We start from the raw sequence: 20,184 nt of genomic DNA, 5'->3' as shown, positions 1-20,184 counted from the left end.
CAAAGGCACTGAAGGTGTTTAAGCCTCGACTTAGCTTTATAATGCTGCATTTCCTTCCTTGAAGGGATCGCTGGGATTCTTGCCTAACTGGGTTGCTTCAGGTTTTCCAGGCAGTGTTGGACACAATGGCATCTGCCCACATTAGCCAGCAAGCTGCAATGCCTTTCCCTGTCTTCCACCTTTGCCTCCTTTGTATGGAGATGTGCTCTGTCCTAAGACCTGGATTAGCTATCATCTCTCAGCAGTCTTTCCCTGCATTTTGCCAATCAGCATTCTCCAGCATGAGAATTTACCCACGCTAACTGTATTAATATTTGGATGTGTGCCCTTGTGTTTTCAGTAAGTTGTTGGTGTGTATCTTGGCAACTGGATGAGAACCTCATAGATGACAAGCCTCTGATTTATGCATTCAGGTATCACCACAGTAGCCACCAGGTTGTTCTGAGGTAGCTTAGGTTAAGCAGGTGACTGTGCATTAAAGAAATACACTAAACCTATATTTGAGCTCTGAGAAAGCACTCTATTTCTGTCTCTCACGAGATTGTCCTTTCCGTTTTTATTTGCATAGTTGGACAAATTCTCCTTTTCTAAAGTACAGGAATAGCTCAACAGTCTGTTGTGCGATGGAGGCAGAAAGAAGGGGTGGAGCTGTTTATAATGCACTTTGAGAGTTATTATAGAGACTTGACCTAGATACATAAGGACTCAGAATCTCTCCTGAAAGGAAAAGGAAACTACATGATTCAGATAAATTAAGCCAAACTATCTAAGTAGAGTGCAGGCTGGTGCCCACTCCCCTGAGTGCCTCCCACCATACCCCATAGTCCAAGGTTGCCTAAGTTGTTCATCGGAGTCTTTTTACTTTGTAAGTCAGATTGGCAGATAATTTAGTTTAATGGTGCACAAAGCAGACTGGCGCTCCCTCCAGGGGTGAAGTGGGCTGTTTTGTTGTTGCTGCCACTGCTGTTGTTGTTTATATTGCTGCTGTTGTGACCCCCTTGGTATCCACCTGCTAAGTGATCGCTGTAGTAACAATAGTAAGCAGAGAGCTCCCACTTTTCTCAGAAATCCCTTTTGCTGGATTGTTGGGGTTGCTTTCCCCCTCTGTCTTTCTGTCATGTGTGCATGCTGTCTTTCTCCTTTTGCTTCCTGGTAACTTACATGTTCATGTTTTTTTTTCCCCCAGTTTAGCTGATATTCAATAGAGCAACAAAAGATATTTCTATTATTTCATCTTTTCTTTCTGCTTACAATATCCTTCATTTTTTTTTTTTAATTTTTGCTTTGGCACTCTAACTTTAGAGAGTAGAAAATAACAGAGAAGAATGAAAAGAACATAAATTCACTAGAAGGAAAGGAATAAAGATTCTAAAATGACAGCTGGAAATAGAGGAAAGAGCATTATATACATTTTTCTTCCTCAGTTTTCCAGTGTTGGCATCAAGGAGTGTGTTTTAGAAAACACACACAAAACAAACAAACAAACAAACAAAAACAACCAACAACATAGAGTGCAAGCAGTCCAGGTATAGGTACTTAAAAAAGTCTATCTAAATTTTAAGTAGGGCATTGCATATTTGCACAAGTCCTTTGTAATCAGTTCTTTAAAGTAGGAATTATGGAGAGATTCAGATGTGTCTGTTAGGAACCAGAAGTAGGAATAGAGCTAACAAAATAGCACCTTGGTGTCATTGAAAATAGGAAGTGAGAAAGATACACTTCCAAGCCCTTATGATTAAGAGCACATTTAACAGTTGAATGGAATAGGTGCTTAACAGCTACAGAACTCCACAATGGTAGATATGGCTGGGGTGGAAGGGTGTTTGCACAATAGGAGAATATGGCCTGTTCTGGTAGTTATTTGACATCACTGACAGACAGCATAGAGCTGAAAGTCAAAGGTAAGTTTTATTTACCCTGGTTAATAAATTATATTTTCTTGTACTTTCTTGGGTTTAGCAGTGAATCTGAGCCATTACATTTAGGTCAGAATAACACCTTTAAGTCTAGTATTCCTCTGACTCTTAGTTGATGTAACAATTTAAAGAAATACTAGCTTTTCTGACTCACATGCACTGTTTTGAAGAGGCTGATTTATGCTTTCCATGATTGGAATGAAGAACCAGAGCTCAGATAAAAACATGTTGTATCATTTTCCATCAGCGAATGAAAATTAATTCAAAGTTTCACTAACAAATATCCTTCCCTTTTACTCATTATTATAGAATAAAATTAGTAAGTTTTTAAAAGAAATGCGAGTACTCTCATCTTTCAGTGAATATAACAATATTTTACCCTCAAAATGCAAGCGTATTTACCTGCTGATCCCTCTCATGACCCTTCATAAAAATTTTAGAGTTTATTTATGTATTTATTTGTGTGTGTATGATGTGTGTCTGTGGGTGCACATATACAGTGACATGCGTGTAGAGTTAAGATGAGTGTTCCTGTGGATTCATCTCTCTCCTTCCATCTTCACGTGAGTTCTGGAATTCAAATCAGATGGTCAGGTGTAAACAGCAAGTGCTTATTCATTGATCTGTCTTTCCAGCTCAAAAGTCTATCTGATTTTTAAATAACTGTGGTTGTATTTCCACATTGTACATGTATCTGGGAAAAGAAATGTGCAGTTTAAGGAAGAAACTCTTTTGGATGTATAAAATCATCTTAACAGTTCCTACTTCACAGAATTTTGAAAGATATTAAATGCAAATTTTCTAGCAGATGCTGTTATGTATGTAGCAGGTGAATATTAAATTGTACTTTTCTTTCCCTTTGTCACTTCTACTTCACAGTGTTTCAAAACACACAAAACAAACAAACAAACAAACAAAAACAACCGACAACATAGAGTCCAAACAGTCCAGGTATAGATACTTAAAAAAGTCTATCTAAATTGTAAGCAGGGCACTGAAGTTTTAGATTTCTTTTGTATACTATATTATATATAGTTTAATGGGTTATGAAAATATTCAAGATGCCACATGTTTGGTGAGGAAACTTTCCATAAAAAAGCGAGAGATATTTTAAAAATACAGTAAAAAGTCAAATGTATACCAAACTGATGAACAAGCAGATTTAGTCCACATTGCCTTGATGTATTGCTGAGTTACCCAAGCTGCTTCTTCAGAGCTTCTGGCATCTCAGATGGAGGAGAGGGAAGCAACCATGGGGTAGAACCTCACGGAGCCACTATCAGTCATGACAAAGGGTCCCATCAACACAGGAACCAAGTCTCCAGAGGCCCTGAGGCGCAGTGCTACCCCAGATGCCATCCAAATAGGAAATGTGGAGAGATTCAGTAGTGTACCACAGTGGCTCCAGAAAAGCACTCAGAGCCAATAAAAGTATACAATTCTAATGCTACCACACTGAGGTTGGGCATGTCACGCACTGAGCTTGACTGTCTTCACCTCCTTTATCTGTAAAATGGGTAGATGACTAATACTTGTTTCTGAGGTTGTTTGTTTTAGAATTCAGATTTCATAGAAAATAGCTTTGGGATTTTCTTTTAGGCTGTTTCCCTTTTAAAAAATGCTTTATAGGTCTAGAGATGGCTCACCCATTAAGGCTAGACTCACAACTAAAAATGTTTTATGACTTATTTTTTATTTTTATTGAACTTTGGTTTGCTTCAGTTACTTGTAAGGTAATAAAAGAAATTGAATAAACTCATTGATGAAGTATTTTGAACTAAATAATATGTGTATATGTTTTATTACATGTATATGTAGAAACGTAAAGCCAAAGACTTACTATAGCCAAAGACTAGATTGTATAGACACAGAGACCACATAGCTCACATTTGTACTCAAAGTAACCTTCTTTCTGTGTTTTATGAGAAGACTACAATAATGTTTGAGTTATGATAGCAGAATAGCTCAATAGAAGGTCAACAAACTTAACTGGCAATTTTGTATTTGTTTTTTAAGCCACTGAGGAAACCTGTGACTATCCTAATTATTCAGTGTTTGTCAAGTACCCTTCCTACAAATGTGTGGATACATTGCTATTCATATGATGTAATGGAAATTCTGGTCTTCTAGTCCTATTATATGCAAATGGAATTAATAACTAAAATTTAGTGGCATTTCTGAATAAGTGGGTGACTTGGTGTTTGTCATAACAGTTCTACACAATGATTTCTTTTTCTAATATGAACTCTTACAAGAATCCAGTAGGAAGACTACATTATCAAAATGCCTTTTCCTGTGGGACGACATTAAAAGAAGCTGTGTTTGTGGTTATGAAAGCTGTGTTTATGACCCATCTGCTTTTACATAAGTGCAAGAGCCAGAGCTTGCAGTTTGCTGTACATTTCAGCTTGATTATTACTGAGATGTGTTTCTGTTTGGAAAGTAGAGGATAAGTGTTAAGGAATTATTTGCTTATTGGTTTGTTTGAAAATGAGTAAATTTGATGTGTAAGTTTTTAATTATGTGTAGCTAACTAAATTGTGTTCCTTTTGGTTTTTTTTAAAACAATGTATTTGTAGTTCAGAGTTTTAGTGGCTAGCACATTGAATTCTATACCTGGATCAGAGTTCCAAAATTGTACTTTTGTTAGGCATGAAGGGAAATATATTATCCACAGTCTTCAAAATTTTACAAAATGGATTATTTCATTGATTTATAACTAAAAAATATCATCTTGGCTTTTTATTAACAAAGATAGTTTATTGATACTGTCCTTGGAATCATGCCTAGATTAAAACCTCTAGTAGTCAACTTTTGCCTGTGCCAAACTGTTTGCTTATTCTGCAGACCTGACACTGTGGTTACAGCAAGGAAAAGGCATGTGTGCACCCCTTACCCCCATGGAGCTTACCTGCATTACAGTGAGGAACAGTTGAGGTTCAGTATGAACAAATTATAACTGTATTAAGTATCAAGATGTTCAGCTGGGAGATGTGGCACGCAACTTTGATCCCAGTACTTGGAAGGCAGAAGCAGGCAGGTCACTTGTGAGTGTTCAAGGACAGCCCAGTCTACAATGCAAGTGCAGAACACCCAAGGCTACACAGAGAAACCGAAACCCTGTCTTGAAAAAACGAACAAATTTTCAAGATGTTCGATAAGAGGGTATTATGTTAGTCTATAATAGGAGAACATTGAAACTGACTTAATGATATTTCTTTTGTTTGAAATATAAAGTTACAGAATCAAGCCAGAAAGATACTTTTATAGTCATCTAGTTTAGCCATTCATTCAGTGCTTAATTAATAATATTTCTTGATGATATTTTTATAGTTTTTGTTTGTTTTGACTGTACTAGGAGGTGGGGACCCATGCCTAGCATATACCTAGGACGTACTCTATCACTGAGGTATTAGTGGCAGACATCATTTGACATATTTTTAGTTAGGAAAGTCTATTTTTGTGCAGTTTAATACAAACATACGATAAGTATATTGGGCGGGGGGGGCTGAACTGTGAAAAATGTATTAATCGAGAATATCCTACTCAATTACTTAAGGGCAGTATGTGAAACCTAATAATCATAACCTAAATAAAATGTCTTAAATGTCCTTGTCTATCCAAAGTGAACATGGTTGGTGCCAAATGGAGTGTTCTGGATTGTCAAAAACTTCACCAAACTCTCTATGGGCTGTTCATAACCAGAGAGGGATTTTCTGCATGGCCGTGGCCGTTACATGCTTTGTAGCTTATTAATGATGCCATAGTGAAACATTTGCCAATGCTTCCCAACAGTTTTGAGAGCTCTCTAGTGCTGTAGCAGAGGATTAAACATGAAGCTATGATTCCCTAGCCATGGCAGCATAGCAGCTAACTGTGGGCTTCTCAACAGTGAAATTAGGTGACAGTACTCCTGGCAACAGCTTATGCTGGCCAGGATTTTGCCCATTATGAATAGTTCCTAGCTGGGTAACTAGCTTTTCTTGATACTTAATTTTACTCCCTTCATTTGGCTATTTCCGTTAAACTGTGACATAAAAAAATGAATGTTTTAAAGTTATTCTAAAGTATACTAAGTCTTAAAGTTCTGATAAATGAAATATATTTATCCCTCTGCCTGTTTCTCTATTTTTAAGCTCCTACTGCTGCCATGTGTATTTTTCTAAGGTCTGGAGATGAGTGGAAATCAAGATGAAAGCTTCTACCATTCTCCAGTTCCTGGAAAATTCCTCATATTGTGGTGGGGAAAAGAAACATTAGACATCAGAATCTACATGATATAGATAAAGTCAAGTAGTGAGGACTGTGATGAGAAAAGAGCGAGGTCAGGAGAAGAAACGATGCAAGAGGATATGATCATCTCTATCTATAGAAGATAAGATATGTCATACTGAGAAAATAATTGTCAATCTGGATTTTGAAGGATAAATAAGAAAGCAGACAGTACTGGCAAAGCAGCAAGAGCTCCAAGGCTGGGGCTTTGTGGCAGATATTTTAGCATGATGTGGCATCTGCTTTGAAAATTATTGAACAATGTAATAACATGTTTACATTTAAGAAAAAAAAATTTCTCAACAGGGATTTCAGAATTCTTCAAGATTTTTTTTAGAACTACAGAAAGTAAATTTCTTTTCAGAACACAATAAAGTAGTTTTATTTTCCTTTGGATATCTGACAATGCCTCTACTGACCTGAACTAACAGGTCTTCAAAGCTTTTGTAAGAGTAATATGTAATGGTGGAATGTAATGTTTTAGAAAACATACTTCAGAAGAAAATCTCACAGTTGAAATTATATGCATGAGCTATTTTTGGCATTTGGGAAAAGAGTGTTGTACTTTCTTGTAAATAACATAATGCTGATGTTGCTTAGTTTTAGTAACAGTTTGAGAACCTTCCAGTTCTAGCGATCCTGTCACATGGACAGTCTTGAGAAGAATTTGGAGCTCGCTCTCACAGCAGGCAGGCCTTTCAGAAAGCCTGTCTGTAACTCAGCAACTCTGATTGCCATTTTATTGTTATTGTGAGCTGAAATCAGCTCTTCATGTGACTTAGACTCAGTGTTCTCAATTCTCTTACGTAGAATTGTGGAAATTATTATCTATTTATTTGACTCATTGCTACGAATAATTGATTTCATTGTGCTTTGTGTGCTGTAAGATCAGCTGTTAGCAGCAGTTTATAATGAGGTAACTTTTTATTGTATAAAGGTTGATGTTTTGTTTTGTTTTATCTTGTATAGGTTAGGGTAGAAATCTGAGAAGTGCAAGTCTATCAGTTTGCATGTTTCTGTCTAATATTTGGTTATGTTTTTCTTCCCCTTGCATATTCGAGTAGCAATAGGGGTTAAAGGAGTAGGTAGTTTATATGAAGTGGAAACAGAAAACTGAAAGTAAAGGCAGACAAAATGTAGCAAAAGACTAGATAAAGAAAACTAAATTGTGATAGAATTAAAAGAGAAGTTTTATCAAGGGAGACTCCAGAAGGTATACATGTGAGCAAAATTTAATGTACTTTGTACAGTATACAGTGTGATATAATTAAATATCATAAAGAGACCCATTATATTTTTTATCCACTGTAAATATTTTTTCTTAAATAAAAAGTGTTTAAATTACTGAGACTTAGGGAGAAAGGTAAAGGAATGACAAACGACAGGTATACTTTCCCTAATACACACACACACACACACACACACACACAGATATGTGGCTGTGCATATATGAATAGCTAACGTGAAGCTTATATATTACATTTAACACACGTGTGAAGAGCAGACAGTGCAGTGTAAATCCCTCACTGGTAAAGCTCACAGATTGGCTTCCTTTTATTTCTGTGCTACTCCCTGAAGTGGCACACGGAGTCTACTGTGATAACTTGACATGCCAGCCTTATATACCGAGCAGCAATATAATGGGTTAGGTCATACCAGTAATGAAGATCACATTGTTAACCTGCCTTCCATTTTTTCGTTTGGAGTGTAGAAAAATGCCCTGGGAGTGTGTCTTAATTTAGAACAGACTCAAAGAATGACTGAGTGCAGTGATATTATCTATAATTTCATCAGGCCTAGTAGGAAACTAGTTTAGTAGAATCTCTCAGTGTATAAAATCATTCTTCAGTTACTATTCTTTGTTTTAAAATGAAATTCCAGTTTAAGATCTGAACAAAGGGCCTTACAGAAATAAAAAGTTTTCTAAATAGAAGATATTTCCATCATGAAAAGTTAAATTAGTTTGAATAATAAAATAATTTAAAAGGTAAAGTTATATCTGTGTAGGATTTACCCCATTTTTGTGCTTTAAAAAGTTTGTGTTGATTTAGCACAGTAACATTTCAAAATAAGATCTGAAATTAGCTTTATTTTTCTAGCCTTAAAATAGGACAGATTTTGAAGAAGATTTTTAAAAATTACTGTTTATAACATCTTCCCACCGTTGGGATAGGGGGAAAAAAAACCGAGCCATCTCCCTGGGTAAATCACATCGCTTCTCCTGACATTTTTCAGTGCTCAGTGCTAAGGGACGCAGGGGTGAGTGAGCAAGGAAGAGTGGCTATTGTTTAGTGCTCTCTAGCAAAAGAAAGGAAGGGGGTGGACTGAGTTTGACTGGCATTGGCTCTGGCTTTTCTGCATTCCTAACTGTCTGAGGCACAGAGTGAGAGCAAAAGGGAGAGAGAACAGGAGAGCAAACACAGGCGAGTACTGTACACAAAGTGTGTGGAGTTTCTGACTGGCATGCTGGAAAGATCATGTTAGCAACACCCAGAAACTTCAAAGAATGCAGACTCAAGGTAAGAACTGCCAGGAATTAAAAGTCGTACATAGTTAAGAGACTGTGTTTTATTATGCAAATGTAGTATTCGCTGTCATGAGCGTTGATTTAAAAAAATAAGCTCTGTGTGTGTGTGTCTGTGTGTTTACAGAAATATTTGTAGAGACTGTCAGTATACCAGCACAAGATACAAAACAAAAACATCTGACTGGAATTAAAAGAATAGTGAACATAGCAGAGTATTAAAACAACAAAATTTGCTTCTTGTTTTAATAATACAATATGAAACTGATATTTATTTCAGTCTGCCTGAAAATTCTTCATGAAATATAAGTTACCTGGGAACTAATAGAACTTGTTTCTGGGAGAGACAGAATTACTTAACATTCAGCAAGATATTAAAGGTGCTGTTTAAATCTCTGTAGAATGTAAAATGTCATTCAAAAAGTTCAACAGGTTAGATCCATAGACAGTTAAGAATATTCATATGGAAAGTGTGCTTGTTCTGATTATAAAAGGTTGCCTTTTAATATTCTCTACCAGTAGATACAATTCAGAGATTTTAACTGGTTGACTCAGTGAAAGTTAGATCTCTGACTTTAACGACTGTCTGTAGCCCATTCTTTTCATTTTCAGTGAGAACACTGAAACCCAAGAACTTTGGTACCTGCTCAAGTGAAAACCTAGATTTCTTAATTCTCATTCAGTGTCTTTTGGTTTATTTGTTTGGTTTTTGTATGATACCATTTATATTTAGACCTTACATTTTATCTGTACATAGTTGCTAGTCTCATAAATGATGAGTTATTGCCTAAATAGACCAATAGTTGTATTATGAACCCACATTAAAATCTGATGGAGAGAAAATATTGAGGATTATTATCAAATTATTACTAATACACATTCTTGAGTTATCTGTTAACCAATAATAAATTAAGTACATGTTAGAAGGTGAAAATGGCTTATAATTAAGGAAAATGCCTAATTTATATGCTATTTTTAATAAGTTACACAATACCTAAGTAGCATTTTCTGTCTGTATGTAAAGTTAAAACTTAAAATTGGTTATAATTTCTTTTAAAGACTTTAAGTATTAGAAATTTTCTGTAGAGGTAAATTTTCTGTACAGAAATATCAATGTTTATTCTTTTTGTCTTTTACTACACGCAAAAATAAAATCTTCCTATATTCACTTCTTTTCTACATTAATTTAACTTAAAGAGAATAAGATAGAGTATTTAGCGTTCAGACATTTGAACCAGTTGTTACTCAGGGTCCAGTTCTGTTTCCCTCTATTCATGGGAGGTCTCTGTTTTTACCTCATGCGTTATGTGTTAGAGGATCTGGAAAGTCAGGGCACTGAACATCTGTCTTCATATGTTGTCATATAGTTTCTTTAAAAAGTTGTTGCCCTTCCATTTTTCTGGAGACCATTGTGATAAAAGCCACACTTCTAGTGAGCTAAATAATAATGGTAGTCACTTTCAAAAGAAATTTTCATGGCTTTTTAAAACTCCTGGGAACAAGTTAGTCTGATTTAGCTATAAGCAGTGAAGACACGTTACTCTTTTGTGTTGATTCCTGTCATGCTCATTCCAGTATGGGGCTGGATCTGTGTCAGTTCAGTGCTGATTAACAAGTATGTGGGAGATGGACAGTAAGTTTTAAGGAATAGCTTCATTATTGCTATGGGCTATCTCCGAAACCATTGCAAAGTGAATTCTCCATCCGATAGGAAACAATAGACTGTTCACTGTTAGTTTTACTGAAGAACCCATTACTGAAGTACAGTTTATAAAAGGTCTGAAGACTGTGAAAATAATGGCAGAATTGTCCATCCAACTTAATAGTATTTAGGTTTAACTATGTAAGGCTTGGGTTTTTATCTTCAATTTCATCCTTCTTAAATATGTAAAAGAACTGCTGTAGTATATGTATGAATATCGTGATTCATGTGTACATTACAGGATAGAAAGAGTAGGACCTTTGACCTGGGTGTTGCTTCCTTATGCCAGGGCCAATCAGAAGCCTATTCCATTGGTATTATTTTACTGACATAAGTTGAAATAAACCATCATTAACCAACCTAACCACAAAACTAATCAACCTAATTATTATGAACTATATTGCTGTGCCAGAAAAGGAAGCAAGTGTCCTTTTCTGCATGTGAATTGAGACCCTAAAGGCTTATGCTTTGTAGGTTAGAAAAAGTCAAGTAGGTCTCAATTTTAAATGGGAATGGAATGAGGCAAGGCAGTGGAGCAGAAAGGAAGAATGTCTCTTGTGTACAGGAGGCAGCTGGATCAGTATTTCCTAGAGGGACCATTTCTACTACCCAAGATTCCCCCCATCCCCTGATATTATCAGTTTTGTAAATTTCTTCTAACTACATGTATTTCCGTAAATGCAGATTATGTAAACTTTGAATCACTCAAAGGATCTCTTTTTACTTTAGAATACCATTCTCTTGTGTGTTCTGATAAAATCTCTAAGGATTGTCTCTTCTAATAAAATGAAGGCAGAAGACGCAGACATGAGGTTGAGCATATGTAACACCCTGGTTTGTGAGGACAGTTATTTACTCGTGAGAGATATGTGGTCATCTACACAGTTCCGGGATCACCTCCTCAGAAGGCATTCCCATCTGCCCCTTCAGCCATCTGAACAGGAGTGCTGCTTGTCACAGCCTTGTTTATTTCTCTTCTGTCCTTTGCCGCTCTCTAGTGGTTGTTCATGGTTGTTCTTGTTTCCTTTTTTTCTGGGTTTCAGTTTTGGTGAAAAGTAACACACATGGACTAATACCAACCCATTTCACACTCCGAGAAATGGAGGAGGAGTTGTGTCTTTTTGCTCTGCTCTTCCAGTCATGGCTCTATTACCTGAGATTTTCAAGTGCTGATGGTGTACTGAGCCTCCCGTTTACCAGTGATGGTGGTCAGCTGTGTTCAGAAGCCTTCAGCAATGCCACTTAGAGTCTTAAACACTTGACAAGAGAAAGTTAACTGAATCAAAATTCACAGGAAGGTCTTTGTCTTCTCTGGTACTTTCTTTACCCTGTGCAGACCCTGGTATTGAGTTGTATCAGAAGCATTGTGAACTTGGAGGTGAAGAGGAGATCTGCCAGGGCCTTGACTCTGGATGGCACAGTTTTCTATTCTCAGTTCAAAGTGTTTTACAGGTAATGAGTTGTTACAGCATGCCTTGAGAAATTAGATTTTTGCAGCCTTATTCTTTGAAGAAGAAAAACTACCTGTTTCTGCTTGCTCTTTCTGAGGTCCAGTCTTAGAAAGAAAGCAATTTGAGCTGCCAGGAGCAGGCAGTTGTCATTCAGTTTAGAGGTCTTTGCCAGGGTTAGGGAATGGAAGGGACAACCTGTTGGACAAATGGCTGTGATGTCTTGAAGCCGGTTTGAAAGACTCTGGAGTACTTGTAATGGCTGCTATGTAGTTTGCTGTTCCTGCTTACAACTTTAGCTAAATAAAGACTAGGAGAACTGTTTTTGTTTTTTCTAAAATACTTCAAATGAGTTTGTCTAAAACTGATTTGATATTTAGTGTCTTGAGTCAAATAGGAAAGATGAGCTGTTTGGATCTCTACTTAAATAGTTCTTTTCAAGAATACCTAGAATATTAAATGTCAAGTAAATAAATGAAATGGAATTTATAAAGAGGAGTGGTGTGCTGCAATGAGTATGGGAAGAGCCACAAAGAACCATTACCTGTGTGAAAATAGGTGTGAGTTAGCAGCATTTAATCCAGGACAGGAAAAGGTATGCTGCCTCTGGAGCAATGGAGCAATAAAGCAGTCCCGCACAAGCCCTGCTTTCTAAGAGTTCCTAGCAAACACTTCTCATCAGTGTTGTCTCAGAGTATAGAGAGCCAACATGACAGGGAATGCATCACAGTTGCTCTGTTTGTGTAGTAAATCTACACCAGAACTGAAGTTTGAGATTCTTAACAAATTACAATATTTTATCATTAAATGTTTACACACAAACACACAAACATCTTAAGTTTCTTTAGGGGCCTTTTATACACAACTTGAAAAATCATTGAAATGTTACTGTACTTCCTTGAAATGGTAAGTGCCGTGTTGTTTTACTTGTGACATTTACCTGGCTATAACTGTTAAACATTTTTGAAATATGCCTTTAGCATTCTAATTTTATTTCTTCTCTTCCTTTATGAAAACAACATTCAGTAAATGATTGATGATCAACTTTTGTAGGTAAATTTGCACAAAGGGCAACCTTACCCTCAATTTGGAGTCTGTGCCATTCTCATAGCATCTCCAGAAGAAGAATTCTCTGGAGTTGTTACTGTCATTAAAAGAAATAAATCTAATGTTCCTTGCTGCAGCATTTGCGAGACCATGCAAACCCACCGTGCCTCAGTGGAACTGCTTGGGGCAGGCCTTGAAGACACTGCTTTATTTTACTCTCTTTGTCAAATGCTAGTACATTTAAAAGCAGAAACCAGGTTTCCATACAGTTCTTAGGAGAAAAATCTAACAGATCATATCAATAGCCCCCCTCCCTGCCCCAGAAGCACATCTGACTGGTAGTCACTGCGAATTTTACTTAGCAGTGAAATTTTCATTAGTATTGGGCCTGGAACATCTCTCTTGTTACTCTAATGTTCTGTGATTTAGGACAGCCTTCTAGTATGTTTGCCAGAAGGTGTAATATTTTAACATTTAAATGTAGGCCTTTTTTTGCTTCATATATGATAAAGCTGTATAAAAGAAAGGAAAGGATTTGAGGTTTGAGCCTCATTCTTACTGATACTTATATTTTCTAGGATAGCTAAAAAAGACATTTGAAAATTCTAACACTCAGGACACATCTGTAAAAAAAAGGCAAAACCAGAGTGTGCATTTCACAGGAGGCCATGCAGTCTCTGGAGAGACCCTCCCAAAATAGGATCATTCCCCATCAAAATGCTGAAAATGACAAAACCAGAATCTAGACCAAAGAAAGAACCCGTACACAAGACTGCTGAGAGTATGAACAGGAGTGTTTACTTTGGAGACCATTTAACAGGTTCAGAGTTGAACAATGCTCTATGACCCAAAAATTCCAAGCAGAAGTATGGTTCAGAATTGGCCACTTAGAAACCTGTACAAAGATGTTATAACTGCACTTCTTTTGATAGCTAAAAATCAGAAACTACCCAAATATCCATCAGTAGCAGAGTGAATAAGTTCTGATTTGCTTGCATAGTAAGGTTCTATTCAACAATGAAAATGAACAGTCTATACTTTTTACAACACACACACACACACACACATAAAAAAAATGGGGGAGGGTCTGTTGTTTAAAGACTCAGAGGATGACCTTTGGGACTTAGTTCTTACCTACCGCCTTGTTGGGCAGAGTCTGTCTTACTTTCCCAGTGTTCTGCTTTTTCCTGGCTAGCTAGCCTCCAAGCTTCTCGGTGACTCTTGCCTCTGCCTGCCATCTCACTGTAGGGTTTTGTGTTCTGCCATGTGTGGCTTTTTATCTGACGTTTAGGGGTTGAATTTGGGTACTTAGGCCTGCAGCTGTTATCTTTACCCCCTGAGCCATCTCTTTGGCCCCTATAGTAATTTGGTATTGCCATATAATCATACACTACCATCTTAGCAAATTACAATACCTGTTTATTATTTCCTGTACCGGAAGTCCAGGTAGAGTCTAGCTTATTCCCTGCTGAGATCACAAGGCCAAATAAGTAGACCAGGTTGTGTTTCATCTCAGCTAGATGCTCAATCCTCCTCAGTACCCCCTGTTGAATGTATAGGACTGAGATCCATGGTCATTTTTGCTGGCTTTTGGGAAAGAGTTAATATTATTGGCTCCTGAAGACCACCTTTGGGTTTTGTTCTCATACCTGCCTCCCAGCCTGGCAACTTACTTCTTTAAAACTATCAAAAACAAAAACAAAACCTTACTGTATTGTATTGTCATGGACTAGACTACCTAACATCTGTAATCTGGAAGTAACTATACCACTGCCTTTACCATATAATGAGTCATTGTGATTTTGATACTAATGTTGCTAGGCATTGTTTTGAATACCTCTGACCTTTCCTCCATTCTCTTGTGTGTTAGCCCATGTGTACCCCTCTGTGTGCAGAGATACACATAACCCTGAGTGCGTAAGTAGAAGCCAGAAGTTAACATTAAGTATTTTCCTGTGTCGTCCTATGTTGCCTTCAGTTTCTGTGTGGGTTATGCATATGTCCGCTGGTGTGCATGGCTATGTGGAGACCAGAGTTGAACATCAGGGTCTTTGTCTGCTCTTAGCCACCTTGTTTGTGCCAGGGATCTCTTCCTGAACCTGGAGCTCACCTATCCAGCTGGACTATCTGGTGAGCAAGTCCTGAGGACTGCCTGTCTCTCTTTATAGCCCTGAGATGACAAGGTGGGCTGTCATGCCCAGCTTTTCACACGAATGCTGGGATCTGAACTCAGGTCCTCATGCTTGCACAGCAGGCGTGTTACCAGTCAAGCCACCTCCTCAGTCCTAGTATTAGCCATTTTTATGTCTTTTGAGAAATGTTCATTCAGGCTTTTTGCCAATTTTTGTATCAGTTTATTCCAGTTTCTGCTGTTGAGTTTTGTGATTTTTTTTTTTTAAATACTAGCCCCTTTTCAGATATTTAGTTGGCAAGTATTTTCTCACAATCTATAGACTGTCTTTTTATTTTTAAGTGTTCCTTTGCCTATACCCATGAACTTTCACTGGACATCACATGTGCAAATTGGATGTTTTCCCCTTAAACTACACACTAGATTTACTTCTCTAAATATGTTCTTTTCTTGTACTTTAAAGATGCCACTTAAAACAATAGTAAAAATAGACATGGGTTTCATCTTGTAATTGGTAATGGAAAATTTATCAACACAGCAACAAACAGCCTCCTTAAATGCTTTTAGGGTCAAACATTCTTGCTAGACATGGAAAATACATTTGTTCATTTATTCATGAAATAGCTATATGTGTGTCTATATGTAATACTAATGATCAGTAAAATTCTGTCGTTAAAAAAACATGAAAACAATGAGACTTTAAATTCAAGTTGACATTTGTCATTTTACACTAGAAACTAGGTTTTCTAGCTGCCTGTTTTTCTTTTTTTTACATCAGACCTCAACTTTAGTCTCTCAAATCATTGAGTAAGTAAAATACTTTAATTCACAAATAATGATTATTCACTTTTACTATTTATACGTCATCCTAAATAGCTAAAAATACTATAGGAAAAAAAGGTCTACTATAGAAAGTATCTAGACTATTATCTCTGGACTAGAACATCTACGGATTCTTCTTCACAGGCAGTATGATTTCATCATATTAACGCTTGGCTTTCCTGTTTATAAATGAAGAAAGGTTCAATCAGCCTCATGCATTACCCTAAGGAGTAATGAAGTTAAACATGTAAATGAACATCTGACCTATTTAATTTCGGTGACACAATTATTCAAAATACTGTTGGGCATAGATATAATTAGAAGAGATATTATCCTTATTTCAACTTTTTACTAGTCATAAAATTGTAGATGCTGCTGTTTACCGATTTATCCACTCAAGAAATATTAAGTCACTGCTGTTCATTTGATATTGTATGCTAAATCGCGCATATTAAGAATTGTATACAGTTTGAGTAACTGATTATATATTTTAATTTTATTTTAGGGAAAGTTAAAATATTTGCATATTGGCCACTTTTTAGGACATTTTGGAAAAGAGTTGTCTGTTAGTTAACTACAGTTGTCATTTAACTTTTCTTCTTACAAGTGTGGCTTTAATATTTAAAGAATCTGATTATCTTCAGTCCTAGATGGCCTTCAACTTCTTGAAATCAAGTCAGCCTTTAGTATTTGAGCAGAGGTTTTTAGTAATTGTGTTACTTTCTTACCTATTTTGTTGCCTTATATTTAAAGTTGTATCACTGACGGATATCAAAGCATCTTCTGTGTATGTGTTCGGTACTCACATGGCAAGGCTACATCTCCTATTACTAATATCCCGTTCCTCTGTGTCTTTGCTTTCTGAATCCAAGTAAGTGAAAGTTCATCTTAGCTCCTTTAATTTCTCAAGTCTAAAAACATAAAGGTAATGGAGCAACCCAGTAAAAACAATGTGAGAGACCCTCACTGATAAATGATTTTTATCAAATGGCTTGAAAGCTGGGGTGGGTGAGTGGAGGGAACTGACTCCCACAATTTGTCCTTTAACCTTCACACTCATGTGCATGCAAATGTACACATAGAAAAACAAATAAACTTCAAAAAAGCTCTTCAAACTGTTAGTTGTCTTGGAGCCAGTTACTCTCGTAGCTGTCTGTCACAACAGTTTACAAATGCCGGTATATTCTAAAGTCCCTCAAAATTTGAGCCATTATTTTGACATGTGTATGATTACTTTTAACTTATACTTGAATTCAGTTTTTAATGATTTTTAGGATAGTTGGATTTTATTTTATGTGTGTAGGTGCTTCGCCTGCCTGTATGAAGTCAGAGAGACAAAACTTAGTGACACTAGGAGCTTAGGAGTCAAAGGAATACACTGGTGATGACATAGGTTACTGAGGTTCATTTGGAGGCAGCGAAATGCTCTGAAATTATGTAATAGTGAGAGTTGCATAACTTTATGATTGTTCTAAAACACTCTTTAAGGCTGAGGGAGTTAGTGCTATATGTGTGTTTAGTCTTAGGCACTGGGTTCAATGCATAGCACCAAAATAAACGAACAAATTAACTTGAGAGGAATAATTGTGATGGTGTGTGGATTGTATTTCATAGTCGATCTCACTACAAAACAGCCTTATGCATGCCCTCAACGCCTCCAAATCTTCCCTTTAACTAAGGCAAAGTGCCAAAGACCTTGAAATTCCACGTGATGAAGGATCCAGTTACTTCACAGGGCTAATCACCTTTTGGTTTTTTGGTTTTTTGTTTTCATCTTTCCAGTCTAGCTGTGCTGCCTTTTAGCTGTTCCTGCTTCTAAGCTTAACTGGTCCTTCCTTCTTCCTGAGACCCACTACTTTCATGCTGTAGACATCTCTTGATGTGTTGACTGACTACCTGCTTTAAAATTGTACATCTCACCTTCTTTGTTTTCTTTTTTTGTGCTATTACTGTGAAACATAACATTACTTTTAATCTTGTCTGTTATTTACTACTTTCCCATACACTGAGCCTCTTAAGGCCAGAGATTTTGACTGTCTTGTTTGCAGCTGTCTCTATCTCAGGGCTTAAAATAGTGCTTGGCATATATTAGCACTTATGTAGACTGACTCTAAGCTTGTAAGTACGGGCAGCTGTGATGAAAATCAGGAATATCAAGTAAATGAGGGAACAGTATCTTTCGGTAAGTTTTATTGCCTTATTTTTAAGGATAGTTTATATAACGAGGATGAATTCATGTTAAGTTATACCTGTTAGGAAATCCGGTGTGATGCTTTACATAGTGACATAGTCTCAACAGAGGACTTCACTTTGGTCCCTTCCTCATTTAGTCTACAGAAAAGGTTTATAGAGCTGAATGGTTTTGCTGATAGTGTACTCTGCTTTTTTTCTTTGCTCTAATAAATAAGATGCAATTTAAGAAGGTTTTATTTTGATTGTTAATGTGAAAACTAACATCAAGGAACTTTCAATTAGGAATATATGAGATTATTTAATATTGTTTTCTTTTGCACAAAAAATTAAAATCTCACCTTCAGTAATATGTCTTTCAGTAGATATTCATGACATCCATATGCTAGATATTAATGTTTTAATTAGTAGAATAGGCTTTGCTTTCTAAAGGCATGAGGTATAATGGGGGAACCACTATGTAAACAAGTAGTGTTCCCTAATAGGAGCACTGACAATGAAAATATGATGCGAGTCCTAGTAGCTCCTCCTATTAGGTGTCAGGGAAAATCTGAGAGGTGATGATTTCAGCTGACTTTCAGAGGGTGGGTTTGATTTTGTCACACACACACACACACACACACACAGCCACGCATGCACCCTTTCTTCCAAAGAAAGACAGCTATTGACTAGAAGCCCAGAATTGCCCCCAAGTTCCGACCACCAGCTCGAATTCTTATGAAGTGGACTTGTAATATCCTTAATGTTGCTGTTGGCAGTCTGTTACAGATTCCATTATTGTCGATCAATGCAGTCGCCATGCGAGGTGGGGGGAGGAATGGAGGAGGAGAAGAAAAGGAGAGATGAGAGCTTCCTATTCACGGATTTATCAACCTGCCTTTGCTACAGGAAATCCTCCTGGAGGGGGCTGGGATGCTGCTGAAACAGCTAAGGCAGGAAAGGGATAGGGAGGGAGCTGCAGTTCTGACTGAAAGGAAATTTGAAAACCCTCTCTGCTCAGAACAAAACAAAATGCTGAGTTTGTTCTCGGATCTTTGTTTTTGTTTGATGTGCTTTACCTAGCTGATTAGCTGTTGTGCTGTCCGGTTCTCAAGGCTGTTTCCGTGTAGGACCCCCTCGCCTTTTATTTATTTCTAGTTTTTGAGTGTCTTTATTCTGTATTTCTCCATGCTTTCTCTTGTCATTAAAAACAGATCATTATTCAATTTTATTCTGGCTTTCTCTTTCAGTGTAAAGCTTAACAAAAAAGAGACAGAGAACAAATCTCTTTCTTCTATCCTACCACCCTCTTTTAACCCTCTCTATTCCCTCATTTTTCTACCCCCACTGTTGTGTTAGATTGATGTCACAGAGAATTCTTTCAGAGTGGAGAGAGGATCACATTTTCTTTTTTATCATTGCAGCCTAGCCCCACGATTTTAGTATTAGACCTTCCCAAGAATCTAGTCTTTGTATCTCTTTCTTGCCGCTTCATCATTCAGTAATTGTACTCTGTATGGAAAAGTTTTCTGGCTGGAGAATGAGTCTCCTTTCCCCTGGTGATGTGGCGGAGTGGTTGGATAGTAGCACCGAAGAGGAGAAGAGTCTTCTGTCATTTCTGGGTAAGGTAGGGCTTTCTTGTTCTTGTAACCCTTTGTTGTCCAAACTTTTTGTACTTTGGGTAATAACACCCCAAATTTTCTAAATCTAGCTTTGTAATTGTAAAAAAGAAAGAACTAAGAAAAATGTGTTTGAGTTGTGTGTGTTTCAAGGTGTTTTTGTTGTTGTTGTTGTCTGTAGACATAGCGCTGCCTTCACTGGGTATGAGCAATAAGGGATGATTTGCTTTGCTTTAACAAAGAGTGCTAGCTCCATACAAAGCTCACCATGTCATCTGGCCAGCTGTTCATGTATAGATAACTTCTAGTAGCCAAAATGTACTATTAATTTACATTACTGTCAGTATAGTGACAAGGGAGGCTTGCCATGTGAGAGGGAGGGAGGGAGATGCTTTGTGTGCACAAAACACCAAGAAGTAGCTTTTGTGCAAAGTGCATTTGCAGGAATCATAAAGGATTTTTCCTGAGCTTATAAAATTGGACAAATGGACCAAAAATTACTTTAACTTTGTACTTACAGATGCTTTTTAATAA

General features: G+C 37.0%; 1 protein-coding gene across 5 annotated transcripts in view; it reads left to right on the top strand.

The window, feature by feature from the left end:
* Positions 1–20,184, top strand: part of Rasal2 (RAS protein activator like 2) — a 263,457-nt gene that overhangs the window by 143,148 nt on the left and 100,125 nt on the right. The window contains exon 1 of one of the 5 annotated variants that reach the window (XM_021642627.2): positions 8,395–8,707. The exons of 3 other annotated variants lie outside the window; for them this stretch is intronic. In XM_021642627.2, coding sequence (XP_021498302.1) covers positions 8,695–8,707 — 13 coding nt within the window. In that variant the 5' untranslated portion in view covers positions 8,395–8,694. Of the gene's footprint in view, positions 1–8,394; positions 8,708–18,629; positions 19,654–20,184 lie in introns of those variants that run through there. One more of the 5 variants, XM_060364515.1, reaches the window with a different exon arrangement.

Source organism: Meriones unguiculatus, chromosome 11 (assembly GCF_030254825.1).
Source record: "Meriones unguiculatus strain TT.TT164.6M chromosome 11, Bangor_MerUng_6.1, whole genome shotgun sequence".
NCBI classification, from domain to species: Eukaryota; Metazoa; Chordata; class Mammalia; order Rodentia; family Muridae; genus Meriones; species Meriones unguiculatus.
Note: the sequence above shows the minus strand (reverse complement) of the source record. Positions and strands in the feature narration are given on the sequence as shown.